General features: G+C 37.4%; 1 protein-coding gene across 1 annotated transcript in view; it reads right to left on the minus strand.

Annotated features, from left to right (window-relative positions):
* Positions 1 to 489: 489 nt before the first annotated feature.
* Colec10 (collectin subfamily member 10) overlaps positions 490 to 26,306 on the minus strand; it is a 34,096-nt gene continuing 8,279 nt past the window's right edge. The window contains exons 2-6 of the mRNA XM_026393891.2: positions 15,337 to 15,408; positions 13,871 to 13,942; positions 4,167 to 4,220; positions 2,704 to 2,799; positions 490 to 881 (exon numbers count right to left, since the gene is read on the minus strand). Coding sequence (XP_026249676.1) covers positions 490 to 881; positions 2,704 to 2,799; positions 4,167 to 4,220; positions 13,871 to 13,942; positions 15,337 to 15,408 — 686 coding nt within the window. The remainder of the gene's footprint in view (positions 882 to 2,703; positions 2,800 to 4,166; positions 4,221 to 13,870; positions 13,943 to 15,336; positions 15,409 to 26,306) is intronic.

Consider the following 26,306-nt stretch of genomic DNA (forward strand, 5'->3'; position numbering starts at 1 on the left):
AGTTCCTCATAGAGAGGTTTGAGGTTAAGCATTTCTATGTCCGGGTAAACAAGGGGGAACTTTCAAGTTTGACCAGGGCCATAGTGGGTGACTGGTCAAATATTTGGATTGAAAGGCAGGTAATACCTTGGCATTATTCACAGAAGTCTTTCCTGTGTGTCTGGCTTTGAGCAAGGGCAGGTTAGCTTATTCATCACCAACCAACCTAATCATCTCTGACCAACTGGTCAATTACCTACAGTGGATAGAGCTCTAAGGGGAGGTGTCAGAGCAAATTCCAAGTGAACTCTTCATGTGGCCATAGACAAACACCTTCTGCTCAACTAGTGATTCAAACTCTCTCAGGACCCATGTCATCTGGTGAGCTCTTGTGTCAAGGATCTATTACATACAAACATGTTAAGTATGTCACAGATGAGAGACAAGAATGGATAAAACCAACTGCAGTGGAAAATGCAGGGAAATTTCAATTGTGTAGGATGAGGGAAATTACTTTTTCTTCTTGACAAACTCACAGACAAAGTACATGGTGAGATGACACTCGGTATCATTCCATCTGCCTGAACTCAGCATTTCCACACAGTCCTCATGACCGTAGGGGTCGCTGGGCTCCCCCTCCTTCCAGTTGCTATAGTTCTGCAGTGGGGTGTTGTCCGTGAACACATACTGCCCCTCTCTCTCAAGGTCATTCACCCCAATGAACACCCGGAAGAAGCCACTCTTGGCAACATAGTCAGCAATAAGGGTGTTGATGGCTTCATCCTTGGGCATGGCTAGCATGCCTCCCCGGATCCTGCAGTGGGTGAGGGATTCCCTGTAGTTCTTCTCCTCCTGCACGATGTAGTAGAATTTTTCTTCAGTTTCCCTAATTCCTGCAATGACTATATAGGGAGGAAAAAGAGAGTATCATTATGCATCTCCAAAAGACAAGGGTCAAGTTTGACTACAATACAGACAGATGTAATTCATTTGTTCAGCACTCGAGAATTATTTTGCAAGGTCCTGTCATGAAAGCACCACTGTTTTTTTCTCTAATCATTAAGTGGAGAATGAACATCTACCATCTGTCCTTCCTTCCTTACCTCCTCAACCTCCCATAGAGCTGTCCAGCAGGGAGTTCCATTGACAAGGATTTGCTATGGGAACTGCCACCCAGATCATTCCATACTATCTTCCCAGTCCCACTTATGTTTTAGCCATCTTTGCCCATGATCATGTCCTCCTCTGTCTTCTATTTCCATGCCTGGAAAGTCTTACTGCTCTTCTACCTGACAAACTCCTATTCATCACTTAAGCAGTCTTTCTGATGCCCCTGCACAGACACGGGATTCTAGTGTTCTTCCCTGTGTTCCAGTGCTCTCCCACTTTACAGGTCTTTACAGGTCTCAGCATATTCTGCTCTAATTGTTTGCCCATGTTTTACTTCTACTCCACTGTGAATGTCTTGAGGAGAAAGCCCATGTCTTTGACGCTCTTCAACCTCATTGCATTGACCATTCCAGGGAATGATAAATGCTTAATGACTGGATAGAAGAATAATACAGAACTTTGTTAACTTTGGGCAAAGTTCTTGGGCTGTAAACTTGTACATTGAGATTGTCCATGTTATCCAGATACAAGAGGGATACCAAGTTACTGACTGAATTTCCAATACAATGAGAGACTCAGAATCATCTTTAGCTCATATAATGGAATACTTTGGGCTTTAGGGGCATCTACGCATACATTTGGGGTCCATAACTTTAATTTATAAAGATGTATGTGACCACTAAACCATTAGAAACTATTGCTCTGTGTTGTACCTTTGAGGTCTGGTTTATCCATGACAGTCTAAGTCATATCAGATACAGAATCTTCAGTAGGGTTACAACTAGAGCTATAATTAAGGTGATTATTTAATATCAAGTATTTCCTATGCCTCTAGTATTACCAGGTAACTATGAACACAAGATGGCAGCTGTGTGCTTCCTATAATATACAACATATTTTTGTGAATTACAATAGATAAGAGTACAAAAAAATGAAATCAGTTATAATAGTAACTACTATAGTTCCCTCAATAACACTTTCTCTGAAGAGCATATATGAGCACTTTCTACTTTAAGGACCTCACTGCTAACTGTTATGGGGAAATAGACAAAGGATAACAAAAATGACCAATATGGGAAGTTACAAAACTTAGAGAAACATCTGATTTGTACTGAGTTTTACTGTGGAGTAAAAGGACTCAGGATAACCTGTATTCAAATCCTGTTCATTAGGTCTGTATCTGTGGGCAAGATATTTTGTCTGAGCTTTAATCATGGTATCTGTCATAACAATCATAAACATTTAGTGAAATAATGCTAGCACTCACACATTATCTCAACTGCTTAAGGAAATGGGTCTTGTTGTTTTCATCTCTTTTCCTGAGATTCTTGCTGTCCCTTTTTTTATCCCCAAGGCACAGATTACCAAGCTCTACTCTTTTCTCCATTTCCCTCTTAGGAAAGTACTTTTTTTTTTTAACCAAGAGGCAATATACACATGCATGAATCCATGTCCTAGAATCTCAGTGGATATTTAGCATTTCAGTAGGCCTGTAGACTGGTGACACTATCCCAGTAAGTCTTTGTCCAACCTAAGGTATTTTCTGCTGGGAAATGTGTTGAAAGAGACAAAATCCATAGATATATAGTCCAAAGCAAAAGAGAACTTGTTCACCATTCTTCACGAACTTCATAGATGTCTTAAGCCGGGCAACACTAATGTCAAGTTGTCCAACGACTTTCCGGTATCTTCCACAATCACAGACAGTACCTTAAACGACAAAAACTGTGCAATCATGTGGAAGTAAATGCAAACCAATTAGAAAGGGCATTTGTTCCTTTCCTAATATTTACTCTCTTTTTCTAGTCTGATAATAGCTCTCTGTGAAGGCTATCCATTTAACTTTTTGTTTAAAACAAGGTTTTCAATTTATGTCATTTTTAGGAATCCAGACAACATCTTTTAAAGTGTTTGAAATGATTTTAAAAATTCTAAAGTAAATTTTTGAAAAGAAGAATAAATCTGACACACCACCAAACAAGCCTGCTGAACCATTTGGCATTTTTGTTGAACACAGAACTTCTCTGTTCAATCTCAGAATACAATTTTTACAGCTTCCTTAAAACACATTTGCAGCCAGGATCTTGTGTTACTGCATTATTCACTCACACAGCTCTCCAAGGAGAGGAGACATTTTTCATGATTTGATCAAATGTTAATTCTGATTATTCATTTAAAGTATAGCTTGCATGTTTCAATGTCTATGTTTAACTCCTACAAGTAGGTCTAATTTATAATTTTGAAAACCAGCTGTCCAGTTTGTTGGTTAACTATGATTTTAGTTTACCATTCTCCTTTCCTCACCTACCTTTTCACTTTCATCTAGAGAAGCAATTATATGGAAAATAAGTTAAAACTCAAATTGAGTCCCTTTTTCTGTTTAATAATGTCTGTTTCATGTAAACATTGGTTTTCCTTTTTTCCTTGGTCATGCAAAAAGTAAAAACAATTTTATTAACCAAAGGAACAACAACAACAACAAAATCTGTGGCTTAATTATTCCATATTCTCTGTTAGATATAAGGTATGAAAACAGTACTTCGAATTACTTAGTATTCACCACAGCCCTGTGAATAGAAGCCACTGAAATTCCCCAGGACAATCTACCTTGTTGAATCTAATTCAACAAATATTTATTTTTTCTTTCTCTGGAAGTGAAACTGGATACTAGGGGAACTCCCTGGCCAGGGAGGACATTCTGGAACCACGGGCCCTTTCTGGATTAGGCCAGCATTTGGTTGAGATGCTGGTGGAGTGTAAGGCATGGTATGTTGATGCAGGTTCTGCTGATTCTCCCCTGGGTCCCAGAGATTGAGGGCTGCTTCCTGACTTGCTGGGTTTGCTTTTCACAATAAGCATGACAGGCATGGAATGTGCCCTCATCTCCTTCCCTAGGGCTTGGAAAGTCACCGGTGGATAGAGAGGAAAGTTCCCTTCTTCCCTTTCCTCTAGCCTGAGAAAAGTCAGGTTAAGCAAGCTGAAAGTAATTTTGTTTTTCTTTAAAAACATACGCATTTTTGAGATGAACATATTAGGGATGATACTAGAAACCACGGAGAAAAATGAGTATACCATACCTGCCTTGCCTTTTTCTCCAGGTATCCCAAGCAAACCCTTTTCCCCTTTGTCACCTGTATAAAACAGCAGCAGAGACAGAAATGCACAATGAAACAAAAAGGTAAACTCTTTATTTAGTTTGAACTGTGGATTGAACCCAGGGATGCTTAACCACTGAACTACATCCCTTTTTATTTTTGAGTTTGAGGCAGGGCCTCTTTAAGTTGCTGAGGGCCTTGCTAAGTTGCTGAGGCTGGCTTTGAACCCACGATCCTCCCGCCTGCCTCAGCCTCCCTAGTCCTTGGGCTTATAGACATGTATCATGGCATCTGGCAAAAGGTAAATTATTTCAAGCAGAAAAAATCCTACACATTTAAAATCAGAAGAAATAGTTTTTCAAGTTGCATGGGCAATATCTCCAACTAATAACCCTTAGTTTTAGATAATTTTCTTCTGCATTGGTTGTACAGGCACAGATAATCAAATGAGTCATAATTTCTTTAGATGGAATGTGGTATCCCAGCAGGATGTGTAAGAAACATTTGAATCCGTGGTATCTGTCCTACTAGCATTTTTTTTAAAGTAATGTGGCTTTCTGAATAAGGCTAATAGAATTCTCAGTGTGTTTTTAATTTTAGGAATACAATTGCTTTGCAAATCTGGAACAGTTGGTTACCACATTGCAGTGTCAGTGTATTTATTAAGCCCCAAGTTATTCTGTGGCTTTGCTCTTGGATTTTGAAAAACATGTGTTGTGCTTTTTCAATTTAATTCAACAAATATTTATTATTTACTCTCTGCAAGACAAAGACCTGGTGAGGATATACAGGGAGGCAAGATTAAACCTCTGACTTGAAGGTTTTACAATTTTCAGGAGAGATGTGATAGATGTAAATATCTATACCATAAAGTTATGTCAAATATATTTTACCGATAATCCTCTGTATTCTCCTTTGTATGTGACCATATTCTTATTTAATCAGAGACATCCAAAGAATGATTCTTAAAGAATTAGGAATTTTAAGACAAAGAGAAAAAAATGTTGATTTTTTTTAAAACTTTAAAATTAGCTCTTAATACCCACATCAGACACAATAGTTGAAAGGAAAAGCTTTTCATTTACAAGAGATAAATGTTTGGTGGATGTTCTTGAGGATCAAAAGAGAAGACCCTGAGAGAAATAAAACAGATTTTACAGTTTCAATGGTTATCTGGGATAAGAATAGAAAAAAAAAAACATATGAGGGATAAATACAGGCTGAAGGTCACCCAGGCTAGGAGGAATATGGGGCTTAACCCCATTGGAGTTTGGTGCAGCCAGGAATTGGGTATATGACCCAACAGAACAAATCGAAGGAGGGAAGAGTCAGCAGGATGTTCCAACTTCATCCTTCACCAGCTACAGGGAAAAAGCAAAGCCACTCTAAACCCTGTAGGGTGCCCTTTATCGAGGGCACTGAGGACGCCCGTTAGCTCTTCTCCACATCACTGTCTGACGAATGCTTTCCCAGAATTCAGTTTAAGGTGGAAGAGAAAGTCCCAGAACTGGAAATTTAGACAGTGGTAAAGTCAATGACACTCGAGGGTGAAAATGCTGTGAGAGAGATATCACTGGACAAAGATAACACCCTGATAGGGAGCCAGAGGAGAGAGTGTGTCATCTGGAAGCATGAAGGAGTGTTTAGCCTTTGAACTTGGTTTTGAAAAGTTTCAGCATCAGAAGATAGAAGTGAGGGCTTGGACAGCATATAGCAGGGGGTACAGCTGGAGAATGAGAATGGAAATATGTTGAGGACCTTACCGAGGAAGATTGGTCTCTTTACAGTTTGTCTGTTTCCCCGTGAATTCCTTATTTCCTTATGTGCAAATTGGAAAAGAACAGATTTTCCAGAATATATTAAAGGAGGCAAGGGAACATGTATTTACTAAAGGCCAATCAGTTGCCAAGTACTGTTCTGTATTCTTTACAAATGTAAATGTGAATGAGATACTATGATTATATGTATTCTACAGCTGAAGCCATTGAGGGTCAGAAAGCAAATAATTTGCTCAAGAACATCCAGCAATTAAATAGAAGTGCTGGTACTCAAACCCAACCATTTCTGACTCTGCAATTCATGGTGTTTCCCAAATGGTTTGACCAATGACTTAATAGAGTATTTGAAAAATGTTCTCAAAGTGAAATAAACCAGATATAGAAAGACAAACACTACATGATTTCACTCACGTGTGGAATTCAAAAAACGTAGCCTCGTAGAAGTAGGAAAAAGAGTAATTGTTATGTCAGTGTAGTGGGGAGAAGTTGGGAGAGGTTGGTCAATGGGTACAAAGTTACAGCTAGAGAGGAGAAATAAATTTGGGGGTTCTATTGCACAGTAGAGTAACTATAGTCAATAATGATGTATTGTCTACTTTAAAATAGCTAGAAGACAAGATTTTGAAATGTTTTATCACATAGAAACAATAAATGTTTAAGATAATGGATATGCTAATTAATGTCATTTTATCATTACACAACATATACATGTATCCAAATATCATATTTTACCCCATAAGTTTGTACAATCATTATATATCAATTAAAAATAAAATAAAACAAGGGGCTAGGATTGTGGCTTAGCGGTAGAGCGCTCGCCTAGCATGCGTGGGGCCCTGGGTTTGATCCTCAGCACGACATAAAAATAAATGAATGGAATAAAGGTATAAAAAATTTTAAAAAATAAAAAATTAAAAAATAAAATAAAACAAGAAAAATGGAAAGTAATAGTAGTCTTTCTTATCACCAATAATTATATGAACTTAAAACATCATGAATATGAGTTTAATATTTTTATTTTTTAAAAATTTGTTTATTTGCATGCAAATCCCTTGTAATTCAACATGTATTAAAGATTGTTTCCAGTTATGTTATGATTCTAGTTCTGGGTAAGTCCCACAATAGGCATACAAGAAATATAAATACAGAGCAGTAGTTCCCCCCTCTTTTTACTTTCTTTCTTTTTCTTTTTTTTTTTGCAGTTTTGCTTTACACAGTTTCCTGCAGTCCAAAAATATTAAGGGGAAATTTTTAGAAATAAACAATTTTTAACTTTCAAATTGCATGTCATTCTGAAGAATGTGATGAAATCTCAAATCATCCTGCTCGATCCTCCCTGGAATGTGAATCATTGCTTTGTCCATAGTATCTACATTATATGCTACCTACCCATTAGCCACTTAGTAGCCATCTCCGTTTTCAGATGAACTGTCATGATAGTGTAGTGTTAGTTTTCAAGTAATACTTACGTAGTAGCCTAATGCTATCTCACAATGCCAATGTCTTTCACATCACTTCATCTCATTATATAGGCATCGTATCGTCTCACATCACTGGGAGAAGGGGGAATACTACACAAGCTATTTTGAGAGAGTAAAGGGGGCAAAAAAAAAAGACCACATTTGCATAACCCCTGCAGTATATTGGTATTTTAAGTTATTGCGGTTAATCACTTAGTTTGCCTAATTTATAAATTAAACTTCATGATAGGTATGTATTTATAAGAGAAAACCATAGTATATATAGGGTTTGGTACTATCTGCAGTTTCAGGCTTCCACTGAAGGTCTGGGAACATTTTCTCTAGGGAAGAGAGGAATACTGTATTTGCTTTGGAAAAATGATGAGATTAAAAAAATGAAACTTATGTAAAAGATAAAGGAGAAAAGATGGATGATATCATGTATGAACAGTGAAATAAACGAAAATCCTGGTAAAATCTCAACAGGAGAGCAAAAGACACCTGCCTGGGGTTCACGGTAGAGAAAGCTAGATTGAAGCCATCACCTTCAGCTGAATCTTTTTTTTTTTTTTATCTTTTCTTTTTTTTATTTTTTTATTTTTTTATTTTTTTTATTGGTTGTTCAAAACCTTACACGGCTCTTGACATATCATATTTCAGACATTAGTTTCAAGTGAGTTATGAACTCCCATTTTTACCCCAAATACAGATTGCAGAATCACATCAGTTACACATTCACCTTTTTACATAATGCCCTATTAGTAACTGTTGTATTCTGCTACCTTTCCTATCCTCTACTATCCCCCCTCCCCTCCCCTCCCATCTTCTCTCTCTATCCCATCTACTGTAATTCATTTCTCTCCTTGTTTTTTCTTCCAATTCCCCTCACAACCTCTTTTATGCAGTTTTTTATAACAATGAGGGTCTCTTTCCATTTCCATGCAATTCCCCTTTTCTCTCTCTTTCCCTCCCATCTCGTGTCTCTGTTTAATATCAATCTTTTCTTCCTGCTCTTTCTCCCTGCTCTATTCTTAGTTGCTCTCATTATATCAAAGAAGACATTTGGTATTTGTTTTTTAGGGATTGGCTGGCTTCACTAAGCATAATCTGCTCTAGTGCCATCCATTTCCCTGCAAATTCCATGAATTTGTCATTTTTTAGAGCTGCATAATACTCCATGGTGTATAACTGCCACATTTTTTAATCCATTCATCCATTGAAGGGCATCTGGGTTGGTTCCACAGTCTAGCTATTGTGAATTGTGCTGCTATGAACATCGATGTGGCAGTATCCCTGTAGTACGCTCTCTTAAGGTCTTCAGGGAATAGACCAAGAAGGGCAATAACTGGGTCAAATGGTGGTTCCATTCCCAGCTTTCCCAGGAATCTCCATACTGCTTTCCAAATTGGCTGAACCAATTTGCAGTCCCACCAGCAATGTACAAGAGTACCCTTTTCCCCACATCCTCTCCAGCACTTGTTATTGTTTGACTTCCTGATGGCTGCCAATCTTACTGGAGTGAGATGGTATCTTAGGGTAGTTTTGATTTGCATTTCTCTGACTGCTAGAGATGGTGAGCATTTTTCCATGTATTTGTTGATTGATTGTATGTCCTCCTCTGAGAAGTGTCTGTTCAGGTCCTTGGCCCATTTGTTGATTGGGGTATTTGTTGTCTTATTGTCTAATTTTTTGAGTTCTTTGTATACTCTGGATATTAAGGCTCTGTCTGAAGTGTGAGGAGTAAAAATTTGTTCCCATGATGTAGGCTCCCGATTTACTTCTCTTATTGTTTCTCTTGCTGTGAAAAAACTTTTTAGTTTAAGTAAGTCCCATTTGTTGATTCTTGTTGTTAACTCTTGTGCAATCATGAAATTCATATGGAGAAATAAAAGACCCAGAATAGCAAAAGCAATTCTGAGCAGGAAGTGTGAATCAGGTGGTATAGCAATACCAGATTTCAAACTATACTACAGAGCAATAGTAGCAAAAACAGCATGGTACTGGTACCAAAACAGGAGGGTGGACCAATGGTACAGAATAGAGGATACAGAGACTAATCCACAAAGTTACAACTATCTTATATTTGATAAAGGGGCTAAAAGCATGCAATGGAGGAAGGATAGCATCTTCAACAAATGGTGTTGGGAAAACTGGAAATCCATATGCAACAAAATGAAACTGAATCCCCTCCTCTCACCATGCACAAAAGTGAGCTCAAAATGGATCAAGGACCTAGATATCAAATCAGAGACTCTGCTTATGATAGAAGAAAAAGTTGGCTACGATCTACATATTGTTGGGTCAGGCTCCAAATTCCTTAACAGGACGCCTATAGCACCTTCAGGTGAATCTTAAAGTGCAGGAAGAGCTTCTTAAATTGGCATGTGGCTTCCAGATGTCAACACTCTAGCTGCTTCTAGTATTTTGATATTAATTCCTTTCCTCCCATAACAAATGGGAACACCATAGTAGTGTGGTGAAGTGAGACCATAGAAACCCCACAATTCAGGGTTTAAATCCTGGCTCTGCTTTCTAATAGCTAAATGTGGGCAAGTTATTTAACTTATTTCTTTTTTTTTAAAGATGGAAATGAAAGTATCTAAAATGATAAGATCATCAGGAGAATAAATTAGGTAATGCCATCTCATAACGGGATGAACATTGATCTGACTCAGAGGATGCTCGACTGATGTTAGCTTCTGCCCTGTACCTGAGTTATGGTAGGAGAATGCAGGACATGATCTTAGCTGGTGCGCAGAGCATCTGGGATTAGTGCATCTATTTCTCCAAAATTCATTACAGTTTAAGGTCATCCACAAAACTTGTTTTGACCCATGAGTGAGAACATGTCTGTAATACTGTCTTAAGTTTGAAGACTTAGAGGTCACATTCAGACAAACAAAAAACCATAATGCTTTCAGTGTAAAAGGATTATTTACCTCAAGTAAAAACATTTATTTTGCTATGAGATTGAATTTACCTATACTAAATCATTCTTATTTGTTATTTATAAAATGAAATATTGACATCCAGAAAGCCACCTTACCCATGCAAGTGACAACATTAAGGTCAGACTAAAAAGTTAAGATTAATCCAAGTCAATGAAAAACTTAGAAGGGCCATCATCAAAATGAGGGTGATAAATATCAAAGTAGAGATTAAACATGAAATTAATCCAGGTGGCCCAGAACACCGCATCTCTATTTCTTTTGAAAATTCGAGGACATGCTCATAAATTTTGATGACATATCTTTGGAGGAGAAGGAAATCTTAGTGGTCAATAGTGGAAATGGATGCTAAGGGAAAATAGAATTTATAGGAATAAGGAGTAGGATAGAAAGCTGCATTGTGGGATATAAAGTGCTTTATTGTTCTTTTAAAAAATTCTTATTGTATCAAACAATTCGTAAACTTTCTGCTATGTAACAGGTTTTAGGATAAAAGTAGGGTTTCCTAAGTAGAGCTTACATTTATTTAGGCAAACGGACCCAGTGAATCTGTCATTCATTTACCCCCAGAGCATCGGGGGAAACACAGGAGCTAATAGCCATGGCATTGAGGACAGTGACAGAGGTATGCATAGTGCTTCATACCCGAGCCTACAAGGAGAAGCAGGCCGGGGGAGATAGGTGTAGTTACCCCTATCATTTCCAGACTCTTAATAACTCAACAATTCTGGGAGTTCATCCACAATGAGATTCCCCAATCACAAAGGGTGGAGACTCTTTGCCTTTTCTTGTCTCTGTTGTCTACCACTTCCCCCAAGTCTCTTGGTCTTGTTCTAGGAGATGATTGAAACTTGGACCAAGATCTTTAACTAGCTCTGCTTGTTAGAGACTTCATAAACCTGACACATCTACATCTTGAGAAGTGCAGTGTGCAGTGTCTAAGAATGACTCACTGAAGCCCTTCACTTCGGGGCTTGTTCATGTCAGTGGATTGCCACTGTCCTCCACCTCTGCTCTCCTCAGGAAAGTACACGGTGTCTTCAGATGGGTCTTAGCCTCCTCTACCATGGCTAACTTCTAGAAGTCTTGAGGTCCAATATATCGCCCTCTAGCCACACCCTCTTAGATGTAGATATGCTAATTCCAGATGATCCGTGTACCAGCCAAGAACATGTCCTGTATTCCTCTACCAGAAACACTTTATCCACTGATTCCCTTCTGCTCCAGACCATGGCTCCTAAAGTCCTATTCATTTTGATAGCCATCTCATGCCCCCAAATATGTGTGTGATTTATTTATTTTTTTTGACCTAGCTAATCACAATTAGTAGAAAGAGCAACCTAATGCAGACCCATCTCTCCTGGCCTATAGAAGAAGCCTGAAAAATTTCTTTCACCTTCACAACTTATTATTGACATATTAAAAGTAAGAATATTGTACAAATTGAAAATATCACCTTGCAAAGTCTTTTCATTGATACCAAAACTTTGGATTTGGACAAACTTTCCACAGTCTTTCTCTGGCCCTGTATTTTTCAAACATTATTTATTTTCCACAAACTACACATTTCTTGTGCCAGATTCTTCAGGACATATTGAGATAATGATCTGACATATTGCCCAGTGCTTTGTAACATGATTTTGGATAGACCTGCACAATAAGTGGTAGTACTATATTTGGAGGCTATTCCTACATTGGACTTGCTAGCAATAACTTGATTGTACATCAAAATAACTTCAGACTATGTAAATGTACCTTATGAAGTTCAAACTTAATGTTTTACCCTCTCTAGCTCCTCTTAGCTAATGCCCCAAATACTTGTATCCACTCCTGGACACCTGATACTAGGTGACGGAGGGAAATTGGAGCAGGGGAGAACAGCGTTAAGTCTTGCTTTCTTGATGAGTAACATCACCTCCAAATATCAGTTCTTGGGGGTGAAAAATTCTAGTTGTTAAAATATATAAAACATATACAATATGAATAAATGAATATACAATCCATGAATAATATTAAAATTTCACCAGAAGAGGCAATTAGGAAAAATACATTATAAAAGGCTTGTTGGAGGAACAATTATTTAAGAAATGTGGAGAAGCACTGTTTTAACCAGTTGAGGCCAAATATCTCACTAAGACATAGGGTTATGTGAACCATGCAAATGAGAGGCTTGCTAAGGGGACTTGGGAACCATGCAAATGAGGGACTCTAAAGCCAAAGTTTCACTAGCCACAAACAGTCTGTAGCAGGACCTGTGAACCCTGAGGAGGGTGTGTAGCTCTTCTCCAACTACAGGATTTCAATCAGAGGTGAATATGCAGTACAAATCCCTGGATCAAAAATTACCACAGCAGTTTCTTTGCACTACACTGCTCTGCATCCCTGCCTTCAAATGTGACCTAAGGAAATTCCTCAAGGGAGTTAGTTATAAAAGAGTGGAGAGAGAAGAAGTACGGAGTGAATTACAGAATAGAAGAGAGGGGCCAAGGCCTCAGCCCAGACTCCCAACTATCACCCTATCTACAGGAAGACACTGCAGGCCACAGAATGGCACTTGTTCAATTATGCAGAGGCTCAAGCACTTATGAAAAGACAGAGGGTACATCAAGGTGGCAGAAATAGTAATACCCCAAGCCACTGAGCTTCCCTAATCTATGACTTTTCCTTGCATCTTTCTTAAATGTCTTCTCCCCATTCCCTCAAGACCTAAATCACTTCCTCCTCTTAACAGTCTTGCCTTACTCTCCCATATGGCCCCTGTAGTAACCATGCCATTCAGTATTATGATTTTTGTTGATAAATTTCTATCTTTTTGAATAGTCTCTGAGTCATTTTCTATACAATTTTGATTTTCCTTTAGCTCTGTATCCACAAACCAAGTGGAACAATGCCTGTAAGTTTGAATTATTGAATATCAGAAGCAATTAGAACCTGTTACTATTGTGGGGCTTGGGGAGAAGAGGATAGGGAAGAATTGCTTAGAGAATAAAGAGGAGACTATCTCTGTTTTCTAATATTGAGATAGTGACTATGTTCAAGATCAAAATATGTCTGAAATCAAATGGGGATGCACACATATACCTCAAGTTTCTATCCTGGTAATAGATCACAGGTATAGAATCATTAGTTTACTTAATTCAAATTATGAAAAAAGTTATTTTCTTCTGTACTGCTTTATGTTTTATGAATAATCATCATGTCATTTTAATTGTACCAAGAATTAGTAGCCAATGAGTGGATCTGAAGGAAAGTTTAATACAGACACTAGTAGAACTTTAGGCTTGACTCTGTCCCTGAAATATTGTTAAATTTTGCTCAAGGACTTTCTTTCTTTGAGCTGCGAGATATATTGCTTGTGTAAGAACCAAGATAGGAAGACAAAATTTAACTTTTAAAAGAGAGAAAAGGGATCATTTTCATTATTCAAAATCTTAAAAATATTTTAAGGATATGTCCAATTTACTTTAAGTTGCTACTACAGAAAATAAAATGCAACTTACCCTTCTTGCCAATAGGTCCAGACTTGCCAATATTGCCCTGGGCTCCTATATCACCCAGTTCTCCTTTAATTCCTGAAAAACAAAGAATGCCATTTTTAATACCATAAAGTTTTTTTCTTCCCTTTAAGAATGTGACTAACATGAAATTTGCCAAAAAGAAATACTAAAAAGTATATTCTTCGTCCTGTGATATCTGATTTGTATCTCGTGCTATATTATCTATTTTAACAATTATACTTTATGTATACGTTATTTTGAAAATGAAATACAGGTTACTATGACAATCCTGAACATGATGATATTAAAATACCTGCTGGTACAGTATTTCTAATGACCAAAGCATAGGATGTTTAATTTTAATGTTAGATAACGGCTCAGTAGAAAGATTCTTGTCCTCCTTTTTGAATCTGTTCCCCTACATCCACTTCGTCTTTACTTTGGGATTCTATTTTTTCTCTCTTTTAAAGCAAGATTTGCCCATCTTAGCAACTTTAAAACAGAGGAGGAAGGTGCAATCCTAAAATCTGGTGATCAAAGCAACATCAGAGATGGTCTTGCTGAGTTTTTATTCCAAATCTATGATCAGGGATCACAGCACTCTTCTAAAGCATTATTGATTTTTAAAAAATATGATAATGTAAAAATATTTACAAGTAATAAAGTTTTATTTTGTAAAATGTAGTTTTTTAATTGACACATATATTTCTGGAAGAAGATGGCCATTTCTCAAAATAAGGCCTCAAGGACTTATGTATCCTTTCTTGCCTTTCAACTGCTCAAAATTTTCAAATAAGGGCAACTATCTTGTTGCAGTTGGCAGGGATTAATTCAAAAGTTCAGAAGCATCACAATCCAGAGGCTGTGTTTTAAGGAGGTTTACTCTGGACATTTTAAGGGGAAACATTTCCTTATAGTTTTATGTTATTCTCATCTTCTTTGCTTCTGATCATCTCATACTATTCTCTTTGCCCATTGTGTTATTCATTTTTAGAAGCAAAGAGGATTTAAAGAAATAGAGATCTTGGGGAAAGGAAACATATCCACGGATCAGGCAGCTCTTTCTATTTCTTTGTGTGTTTCCCCTGAAGCTCTAGGCCAATGGCAGAAAGTTTCTTAGCCTCAGCTTCTGAAGAGAGATTCAGCCTTGAACACAGCTCTGTTTCTTAAACTCCTCCTTTCTTAGATATTCTTGGAGAGAGCTACTCCTTTGGGGCTCCCAGAGTGTCCACTCTGGCCAACCCTAAGAACGCAGCTGCAGAAATATGTCTTCGTCTTGTTGACAGGCAGGCTCATAGGAGCCCTTGGATGGTGAGTTAATTCATGTCTGACATATATTCCATGTGTCATGGGGGCAGAGAAGATAATGAAACTGTTAAATTTCCAGGGTGAAGGCCAGGGCCAGGACCAGGAGGGAGAAACATAAGCACTTTCAGATTGTAGTGTCAATTTCCTATGGGTTTACCTACCTTTTGGCCCCCTGCGTCCCACTTTGCCATCCTTTCCCTCTTCTCCTGGATCTCCTTTTTCACCATCATCCCCTTTAAAAACAGAAAAATAGAGAGAGTGAAGCAGCTCAAATAGACACCAAAGTGCATTCTTCCCAGGGGAGGGTGAGCATGGTTAGATTCCGCCCTGCAGTACAGAGCTTGCCTTGCAGCTCAGATGTGATGACGTGTTGAGTCCAGGCAGGCTGGAAACCCAGGTCAAAAGAAGAAACTTCCAGTATATCTTCTCTTTTATTTTTCTCTGTATCCTATTTTATGTTTAAAGAATCCCCAAATTGTAAGCATGAACCAGGAAGCTAAGAACAGGAGATGTGGAATGCGGAACAGCTTCAAAACAGTCGCATGTGAGTGGCAGCTGTCTGAGTCCTAGGAGAGGATGGCTCTAGCACCCTGAACAACCCGGAAGGGCTGAGCTAGTGGTTTCATGGAAGGTACCCTGGACTATGAATTAGGAGTCCCAGATTTTAACATCATGTTCGTTATTCACTAATGTTGTGGTAATTCACTGCTGCCACCAAGAGATCTGATGGCCAACTCCATTCCTTGGGGCCTGAGATGAGGCAGAATGGCAGAAGTGTGTGACAGAGCAAAGCAACTGGGAACATGCACCAGGAAGCAGAAAGAAAGAGCTCTCCTCACCACCACTAAATATAAAACCCAAAGGCAGGCCGGCAATGACCAACCTCCTCCAGCCATACCCTACCGGCTTTCAGCTCTCACCCAGTTAATCCTATGGGGAGATCAATTCACTGATTATAATCACTGATTACATCACTGATTAACTGGTAATATCTGATTAGGTGAAGGCTCTTGTAAGCCTTCACCTAATCATTTCTCCTGTGAACCTTCTTTCATTGTCTCACACATGAGCCTTTTGGGGATACCACATATCTAAATCATAACATGAGCAAATCTTTGAGAAGTCAATGATTGAGTTTACTGATTTTGGAGTAAGACTGGTCTGGACTTGAATCTCAGCTCCCCCACTCACCCTATCTGGAGGAATGTGAACACATGTTCTTCAAGTCTCACTTCCCTCTCCTGAAAACTGAATTAATAATGCTTATTATAGTGGACTCTTAAGAAATTCAAGTAAAATAAAATACATAGAAGACCTGGGACACAATCAGTGCTTAAGCAATGATGGCCTTTGCCATTCCTTCCTTTGTTGATGAAATTTCCTCTTCCTCGGGGTGGGCCTAGTATCTGCCCTTTCTGCTTCGCCCAGTTTTAAGATCAACAAGGTAAGCAGATGATTGTTGCTTTGAAACTAAAGAGCAAACAAACATTGTGCTAACACCAGATACCTACATTATCACTGCAGTAATCTCAGGAAATGAAGGTCTATGTCCATCACCAGAAGAAAGATGGAAAAACAAAGTTCTAATGGTATTAATGAAATTCCTGGAGTTGGGAGGAAAGTTGGGATGTTCATTGATTTGTCCAGGTAAAAAATATATACTGAGAGAGTTTCTCTATTTCTTTTTCCTGAGAGGAAAATGGGTGGGAGGAAGAATTCTGGGCAGTAATACTGGTCAAATTAAATTGTTATATTGCATGCATGTATGAAAAAATTAAATAAAATCATGGAAAGTGTATGAGTAAGATGGATTTCTAGTTGTGAGATTTGGGGTACTGCCCAAGGGGATCTATAAATTTCTGAGGAAGGGAAAAGATTCACAGAAGATTTATGTGGTTAGACCAGAGGGATACAGTTTGGACCAGGTTGCATTTTTCTAGCTAAAGTTAACAGTAAATGTTTATCGAGCAATTTTAACATGTGCTAAGTGCTCAGTTAAGGACTTGACATGGAATCATCATAGAAGACTGAAACTACTATTATTGCATTTTATAAGTAGAAAAAAATGAGACTCTGTGGGTGACGGTGCGTGCTTATTGTCACAGAGCTAGTTAGTTGGTTGAAGGAGGATTCAGCACCATACACTCTTCTGTCCCTCCAGATCCCTGTCACTATGTGGTATTACTTTCAGCCTGGGCTTCTGTGACTCTTAACAGATGGTGAATTTTAGAGAATTTGGCACTTTGTTGAATTCTTTTTTTCAGGGAGAAAAGGTGATATTTAGAAAAAAAAAAACCAACAGTTTATATTATCTTTTAAAGAAGAAAGATAATGGGGGTAAAAATCAAATAAAAAGCCTTAACTCACTATCTCAATGACTTAAACCACAGAAAATGTATCCTTCTGGTAGGTTAGTATAATTGAGAACTAACTTTGCCACTCACTAGCTGAGGGACCTTGGGAAGTCTTTAGTTTTTCTGAGCCTTGTTTTACTCATTTGTACAATGAGAGAAATTTTCTCCAAAGCAGTTTTTCTTTCTTTTTTTTTTTTTAAAGAAGTGTCAAATTATAAAGGTATTAGACTCTAGGAATACCTCTTTGTCACTCTGTAGAAATTTAAAGGTAAATTATTCCTCTAAAAGCCTTTGTTTAAAACGTTACCTTACACTCAATGTGTCAGTTCATCTCTGTCCATCCCTTACCTCCTTCTGTGACCTTAGATACGGCTGTGATCATAAGTGATTTATTCTAGCACACCCAGAATTTAACACAGTGCTTGATTCTGGTTCTTAATGCCTGTAGAGTTGTATGTACTTTGAGGGAACCATAAAATATTTTACAAATGTAGTAATAGAATTATTGAGTACTATGTGCCAAGAGTGTTCTTGGTTCTTGACATGCATTCCATCATTTGATTTCTGCAATCTTTGAGATGGATATTATTTTTGAACTCTGTTTTATAGTTGAGAAAATGGGGACAAGGGGAGGTGATGTCATTATGGAGGGTCATACAGCTTAAAAACGGTAAAGTCAGGATTCAAACCAGACCATTTGTCATCAAAGCCTGTTCTCTGAACAAGCTGTATGATTCGGAGGAAATTCCTATCTTACAATTTCTGGTTCTTATTTTTTTTTCAATTTCTGGTTCTTATATTTTTCTGTTCAATGGGACTAGGAGGTATGTCCTATTTATCAGAGGTTGAATTGTAAAGTCAACTGTAAAGTCATGGATGTGAATATTAGCATTATTATCACTTCCATTCCCACTTCTCCTTCCTGTGAGTTTTCCCATTCATTTCCAAGGAAGTGTCTAAATGGAGGCAGCTGGTGAGTGACAGTCATCTGCTGCTCCCTGGTGGCTCTGGGAGGGTGAAAATCACACTGCTGTTTTGTAACCTATGTGACTGTATCCAGCCTGGTGGCGAGCAGGAGGCTGGCAGAGATGAAGTAAACAACTTGTGTCCTTGCCTTCAGCTTGAGGCCCGGTTCATTTGATCTTTGGGACTTGCTTTAATGAGAACAGAAGGGAGACATAAAAGTAAGCTTTGGGAAGGACCCCCACTTGGTTCACAGTTGTCCACTTTTATCCTTCTGGCAATATTTCACTGGATTAGTAGTGCTATTTAGCCTTCATTTTAAAATAGCCACTTATGTTTGAAAATTAGATGAAAAGCTATAAACTGAAATAAATGAATTTCAGTTTTATAAAAGTGATTTGTTTGGGCCCCTCTAGGCCATTAGCTTGGTATGATAATCTCTCCAGCAGAATTCCAGCAGAGTACACAGTTGACCACATTTTCTTAGGTACTCTTTTCTTTCCTTTCTCTCAAGTAATCTTTTAAAATTGAATTCTACTTTGAAACTAAATAGCTGAAGCTAGGTCGGTACCCTGTACTCAAAGGAAGTGATTATTAAAAAATTAGGGCATTCATTTTGGAAATGTTAAAGAAAATTCAAAGGAAGCTACGCCTTTCTCATTGCCAATATCATTTTAGAGATGGACGAAGTTGTTAGCAATCTTTCTCCTGATCAGCATTAAAATCAAGTAGGATAGTTACCAGGTATTCTTTATTAATGAGGCAAGTACTCCTGCCTAAAACGTGTACTTTCACCCCTACATGTATCTTCGTTCCACAGGTGCCAACTGCATCCTCATGTTCGGAAATTTCAACAATCGTATTGATTATTCCCCAGACCTCTCTGATATACATCAAATACACTAATAGGGTCATACAATTGATCAGTAGTTTTCCTTCTCTAATGGTTTTGCTGAAATTTTTGGGCCTCCTTGAGATTTGCTATTGCTCACTTTTTCCCCATTCATCCAGTTTATCATACCCCAGGGTACCTGCACTTACCCCTGACCTGTCTTGAGTTATTTCAACCCAGCCACTTCCACACAGCTCTCTCCAAGGTAAAGGGACTGTACCATTGCTAAGAGCCTAGAGCAAGTCATTTCAGTTTTCTGAGTATCAGTTTCTTCCTCCATAAAATGGAGAAAAATCATTCCTACCTTGTAGGATTGTTGTGAATTGAAGGAGATAGTGGAAAGAAAGTGCTCACACAGTTCATTGGGTAAACCCCTCTATTTTTCTCTAATAATTGGAAGAGAAGCACAAAGTGATTGTTCCTTGGTATTCACTACCTCAATCCTTATTCTATAACCATTGCTAACGTTTTTTATTTGCGCATATTTTATTTAGTTTTACTCTTTCCTCTTGTGTTTATCAGTATTCTTTTTCATTGTGACCAAAATACCTGACCAGAACAACTTATAGGAGGAAAAATTTATTTTTGGTTTCAGTTCATGCTCAGCCTCCTCCATTGCAGAATCATAATGGAGGAATGGCGTGGCAGAGGGAAGCTGCCCGGTTGTTGGCAGTTCAAAAGCAAAGGAAGGAGACAGAGACAGATATATTCCCCAAGGTCACATCCCCAGTGACCTACCTCCTCCAGACATACCCCAACTGCCAATCATTTTTACCACTTCCCAGTAAACTTATTCAAATACTTAATCCATTAAGTAGATTCATCCATGGATAAGGTTAGAGCCCTCACAATTCTGTCTTCTCATCTTTGAGCATGGCTGCATTGCCTAACACATGAGCTTTAGGAGGCATATTCCAAACTTAAATCACAACTATGAAAATTTTCACATGTTCAAAGATGAAAAAACAAACACACCCATCACTGAGTTTAGCGACCACACTGTCATTGGTTCATCCTTCTGATTTTTTATTTGCCCATATTTTATTTAGTTTTACTCTAGTAAAATCAATGACATATCTTTCTTAACTACTTTAGCATGTGTCCCTAGATGATGGGAACAGTCTCCTACAAAACCCTATCACCATTATATAGATCTTATTTTCTAATGGTCTACAAGTATTTGCTAAAATCGCCTTCATAGAATTCTATAATCTTGTTTGTCTTGAGTCCAATATGATTAAATATGCTATGACATATTTAATCTAGTAAAAAAGGAGAAACAAACTCTTAGAAAGGGTTGCAGAAATTCACAGACTAAGCCTAAATTCTTTGAAAATAAATCATGACAAATCATTCATTTGCTCTTTTGGTAGAACTAACTGATAGATCAAGAAACTACCTTAAACAAGTATTTGGAAGAAAAATTCCCATTGGTCATTCACAAAAGGTGGTTTCTGGGAAAGTGGGCTGATCTGTGATGAAGCCCATGGGCAGAAAACTTACCTATCCCCAGTGCAAGTCTCCTCATTATATTGATTACCTGTTGCTGTAGTCTGGCTGTTAAATGTGTCCCTATAGCCCACATGCTAAAGACTTGGTCACTAGGATGGTTCTTGCTGAAGAACAATAAACATTATGCTTCTCAGGAATACAGAAGAAATATTTACTTGGAAGTGGGACATGGATCGTCCAGGATATATTTCTGATGTTTTCCTCTAACATTCTGTCACACAGTTATGATGAATGTGCATAAAATAAGATCATTCTTATAGAACAATGAACACATTCCCTAACACATTTAAAGTGTTCCAAAAATATTGTAGGACTATAGCTACAAAGGGACCAGTGGAATCTTAGTTTATAGGAAAATGTGTCTTTAAGTAGAAAAGATATCTCAGAGAGCATCTTATAAGAAAGATATTCTTTACAAAGATTTAATTTGGCAAAGGTCTTCACTCTCAGGAACCATGTTTCTATTCAAATTCCCTTTGGAAGCCTGATGCAATAGATGAAACTGGAATTTATACATATATCTGTTTATAAGTATGTATGTATTTATGTATATATGTATAAATATACAGACATGTATATTATATATATAAATATATATTTATATTATACAGATATAAATATACAGAATAAGTATCTATTGGTTAGTTCTTCCAGAAGAACAAATGGAATTATGGAATTATTCTTAGGTTTACTCCTGTGAATTTCTGCATTTCTTTCTGAGAGCTCATTTCTGTCTCTATATAAATATAAATATATAAATATAAATATGTATATATATACATATATATATATATATATATACTTATATCCACACATATAAGTATTCATGCATGAATATATGAATTTTAGTTATACACACATACATAGATGCATATGTGTGTATTATACACATATATATATGTGTACAAACTTAGGCTTAAATTCTGAATTTGTCATATAATAGCTCTTTAATTGTATACTAAGTAATTTATACCTATACTTCAATAAATAATTGAGTTTAATAAATAATTGAATTTTAATCATTTTAATAAGTAACTTATTTAATAAATTATTTAAACTTAAATTAAATCTTGTACTAAATAATTAACTTCCCTGCTTCAGTTTTCTATCCTGGAAAATGGGGATAATGACCTTTTCTCACAGAGTTACTTGACGACTAAATGAGATTATGGAGGTAAAATTCCTAAAAGAGCCCTTTGCATGGGGTGTGTCCCACTACTCATAGATGCTGTGTGTATAGTGGGTATTCTTCCTGGTACCTATCTCTGGCACTCAGGTAACAGCTCCACAATTTTCTGTAGCAAATTAACACTCACTCATTCTTAGACCATTTGGTTTGGGCTTTACTCCTGGTGATTTGTTCAGTAAATTGACATGTGACCCAATTAGAACCTATTAAGTCTCAATTTGAGGTTTTCAGTTAGAACTTAAACAAAATAAAACTTGATTTGTCTGGAGGGATTACAGAGGAGATAGACTATCATTGAAGAGTTTGAATCTATCTTGACACCATGAAGACAGAATCTGCTTTACAACAAAGTCATTATAGAATAAATTAAAACCAAATGAGTAAACTGAGTCCAGAATATATTGCTCAAGCGTCTGCATCTAATGCATCTTGAATTCCTTTTTGTACTGAGTCTCTAAATTGCACTTGTCTCCTGTTCGTTTGTTTGATAAACCAGGGTAGGTTAGGTTTGTGATGGGTTCTTGTGTTTGCAAACACAAATTTCCTTACTAATACAAGCTCTAAGCAATAACCAGGAGAATGGTGTCCCTTCCCAGGGGAGGTAAAAACCTCAGGAGAAGATAGGCATGGAAGAGTCACTGTTATGGTGCATAAAGGAAGGAATGCCTAACTTTACCTGCCCACATCCCAAACTCTCTCCTTGCTTTTTTTTTCCTTTTTTGGTCAGGATTATGTAAATGGAATTTCTCACACTGGGCTCCACCGGAATAACCTTACATTTCAAGGTATGTGCAAAGCAAATAAGCAATCACATAAACTTGTCACTATATTGTAGTGGGTTGGTGATGAAATGTCCTCACAAGTGAAAGCTCATGTGGATTTTTATTTTCTGTTGATCTCCATGTACCTTACAGATACAGGTCATGGGTCACCTCCTCTGTCTATGAAGAGTCTTCAAGGTACAGATGTTCCTGCTTCCACCTTCCTTGTCAAGAGTCAGAATTTCTCTCTCTCCCTGAAGGGCACCGATTTTGCTCTTCACAGCTCCATACCACGTAGAGTCCTAGAGGGTCTGGGGTGATACATTGCCTTCTTTGCATCCCTAGCTGTTGGCACAGTCTGGGGTGTTGGTGCTTTCTCAATAAGTGTCCTCAATATAAAAGGAACAGCTTCTCCAAAGACAAGGTGGATAAATGAGAACTTAACGACAGTATAGTCAAATGAATTTGTGATTGATTAAAATGTCATTCTCAATAGTGATTGGTTAATAAATTGACTTCAGTCTTCTAGGGGGTCTGTGGTGATGGCCCATAATCTAGCGAAGCAGCCCAGATGAATGCACAAACCACTGCTTCTACTGTTTCCACGGCTGCCCTACACCCCATATCTCTGCTTTCTCTTCAGTTTTACCTTTGTCTCCCAATTAGTTCTGAATTTCCCAGGCTCAATCACCAACTCAGCTTTGATCATTCCCCCTTCCTCAAGTCCATCTGGATTCCCAATTTTTCTCATGTCCATTCTTTCTTTTTCCTCCCATACTCACTTGCATTACTTAGCCTCTGCCTGTGCTTGTGCCCCGAACCTTGTTCCTGCAGGTGATTCCTTAATGGTCTCCAGAGTGTTTGTTTTATTGACTTATCTGAAGTGCCTAGAATATTTTCTGTTCAATAAATAGGGTTGCAATACTTGTTTCCTTGGATTTGGACTTCAGTTTCCCAAACCATCTTGCAAATTAATCTTTATAAAAATCAGGTTTTCATCGTGCTATTGTGTCATTCAAAACGTTTTAACAGTACTTCTATGTTCATAGGCCCAATCCAAACTAATTAGTCTAGTATGCAGACTGTCAGTTTGGCATCCAGGGAAATTCCTCAGGTTATTTTCTGGCATTGACCTGCATAACCTTGTCTTCCTGTCCAACCTGTCTGTTCATCGTTCATCAAAATGCCCTTCAGGTCCTGTTTCCACAGAGTGGCACATGCTTGTTCTTTCTATTTGAAATTTATTCACTTAGAGAAGAAACCAAATGTTGTAAATGATGGGCATATGTGACCATATGAGATTAAAGTTTTGATATGGTGAAAGACACCACATAAATGTACTAAGTTTATTATCAAATAAATGATAGACAAGAAAAAAATTGAACACTAAGACATTAAAATGAATATTAGTCTTAATTTACAAAGAACATTTGCAAATTGCTTTGCACAATGACAATAAATAAATTAAAAAGATGGACCAAATATTTAAAAAATAAATAAGAGATGAAAAGTGTCCAGGTTCTTTATTAGTTATACATATGTATACTAATACATATGTAAATATCTGTATCATATTTCACTAATCATATCTAAAGGTACTATAGATATAGAGAGTTGAATGTTCTCATTCACTGCTCTTGACAATTTAAATTGCTACACTTATTAAAAATAATCAGACAATATGATTAAAATTAAAAACACATATACCCTAATTTACCTTAGGGAACTTATTTTATGGGAATAACAGTAACAATAAAAAATATACAATGGCAGAAATAGAACCCATAAACATTCTAAAATTTATATCATAAAATTGATTAAAAATACAATATATTACATTCTTATGGCTAAATTTGTATTTAAAATATGACACAATCTTTGATGATAGTAAAAGTAATGAGTTTTCTGGATAAGGAGTGAGTTCCACATTACATTTCATATGGAATGTTTCTTGGCAAGTAATGTATCTAGTATGATACTATTTAGAATGAAAATAAATAAATATAGGGAATAATATTAATATCAAGGCATTGATGATGGTTACATGGTAGAAGTGGATCCAGAAATAAAAAGGTGACCATAAAGAAAGACCAATAGCTTTTCTTTACATGTCTCTATTTTGTACATCTTTGTACATGTTACATGTTGCCATTAGCATGAAATTCTCTTGCAATTTAAAAATACATCATAAATAATGTAATGAGAACTATGGCTCTTCTCTCCCTTTATAAATTTTACCCATGAGTCTTATCTCAAGTTAATTTCTAATTTCTATGAATTTATTGATAGAATTATTTCCTTGATAATTCACCATCTGGTTCCTGTTACTGCATTATAATTGCTGCCTTGGAGTATTATTTAAATAATGCATTCTTATTTAACTGTTCATATTAATGTCAACTTACTTAATTAGAGTGTGAATTTTTTGTGATAATAGAGGAACACTTTGATCTAGAGTATTGTTTAAAGCTTCACAATTCACTCACTCGTTCACTCATTGAACAAATATTGATTGTGTTTCTACTGGCTATCGAGCTCTACATTGGGTCTTAAGGATTTCAGCACCATCTTGGGCAAGACATTATCAATGCCTAACAGTTTTATGGGGAAGGAGGAACCAAAGGAGGTCTTGGAAATGAGTAAGTTGCTAATGGGAAATTGGAGTGTGTTGGTTTTTAACAAAGTGAGACTCAGGAGTCAGGAGAATTGACTTTGACTTGTCTATGCCTAGCCTCTTAATAGCTTCTTAATCCCCACCCATATTTTTATATTCTTAAAAGTAAAACAAGAAGGGGTACAGGAGAATGAGCTGAGATATGAAGCATTTGGGGAGGATCAGTTCCTGTTAATAAAGACTTGTAGGCAAAGGCAGAGCTCCTTTGACAACAGTCAGTGCTGGACATGTTGCTTTTCACACATTCATCTTCTCAGAATTAAAATGTCAGAGAATCAGGAAGAGATGACAGCACAAAACGTTGTTCAAATGATACCCATGTGGTGTTGCCTCCCTTGATCATGGGGAGACAAGAAAACCTTCCCTATACAGGTTACTCAAATTTTAAGCTCATTTAAATTTGAAAAACAAACATCCTCTTAAGTGCACTCCAACCAGGAAAGTGGGTCACCTCCCTTGTACTGTACTCTGTATGAACTTCCTGGCAGCACATTGCTCTGTGAATAGGATCATACAACAGGGTTGCCCCACAATCATTGATGGATTGTTCTGTCTTGCTCCTCAGTGGTAAGCATGGCACTGGGGTGACACTGGTATACAGTTCCAGAGGTCTTCCTTGTGGTGTGTCAAAATCACCTGGTTTCCATGGGGACCTTCCTTTTTCTTGGGAGCACATTACCTATTTACCCTACCGGCTGCCTATTCCATCTCCCCACTTCCCATTAGACATATGGGCGTCCTCTATTTGGTCGTCCTGTCATTTGGTCACCCAGCATGTGTTCTGTT

This window comes from Urocitellus parryii, chromosome 7, assembly GCF_045843805.1.
Source record: "Urocitellus parryii isolate mUroPar1 chromosome 7, mUroPar1.hap1, whole genome shotgun sequence".
NCBI classification, from domain to species: Eukaryota; Metazoa; Chordata; class Mammalia; order Rodentia; family Sciuridae; genus Urocitellus; species Urocitellus parryii.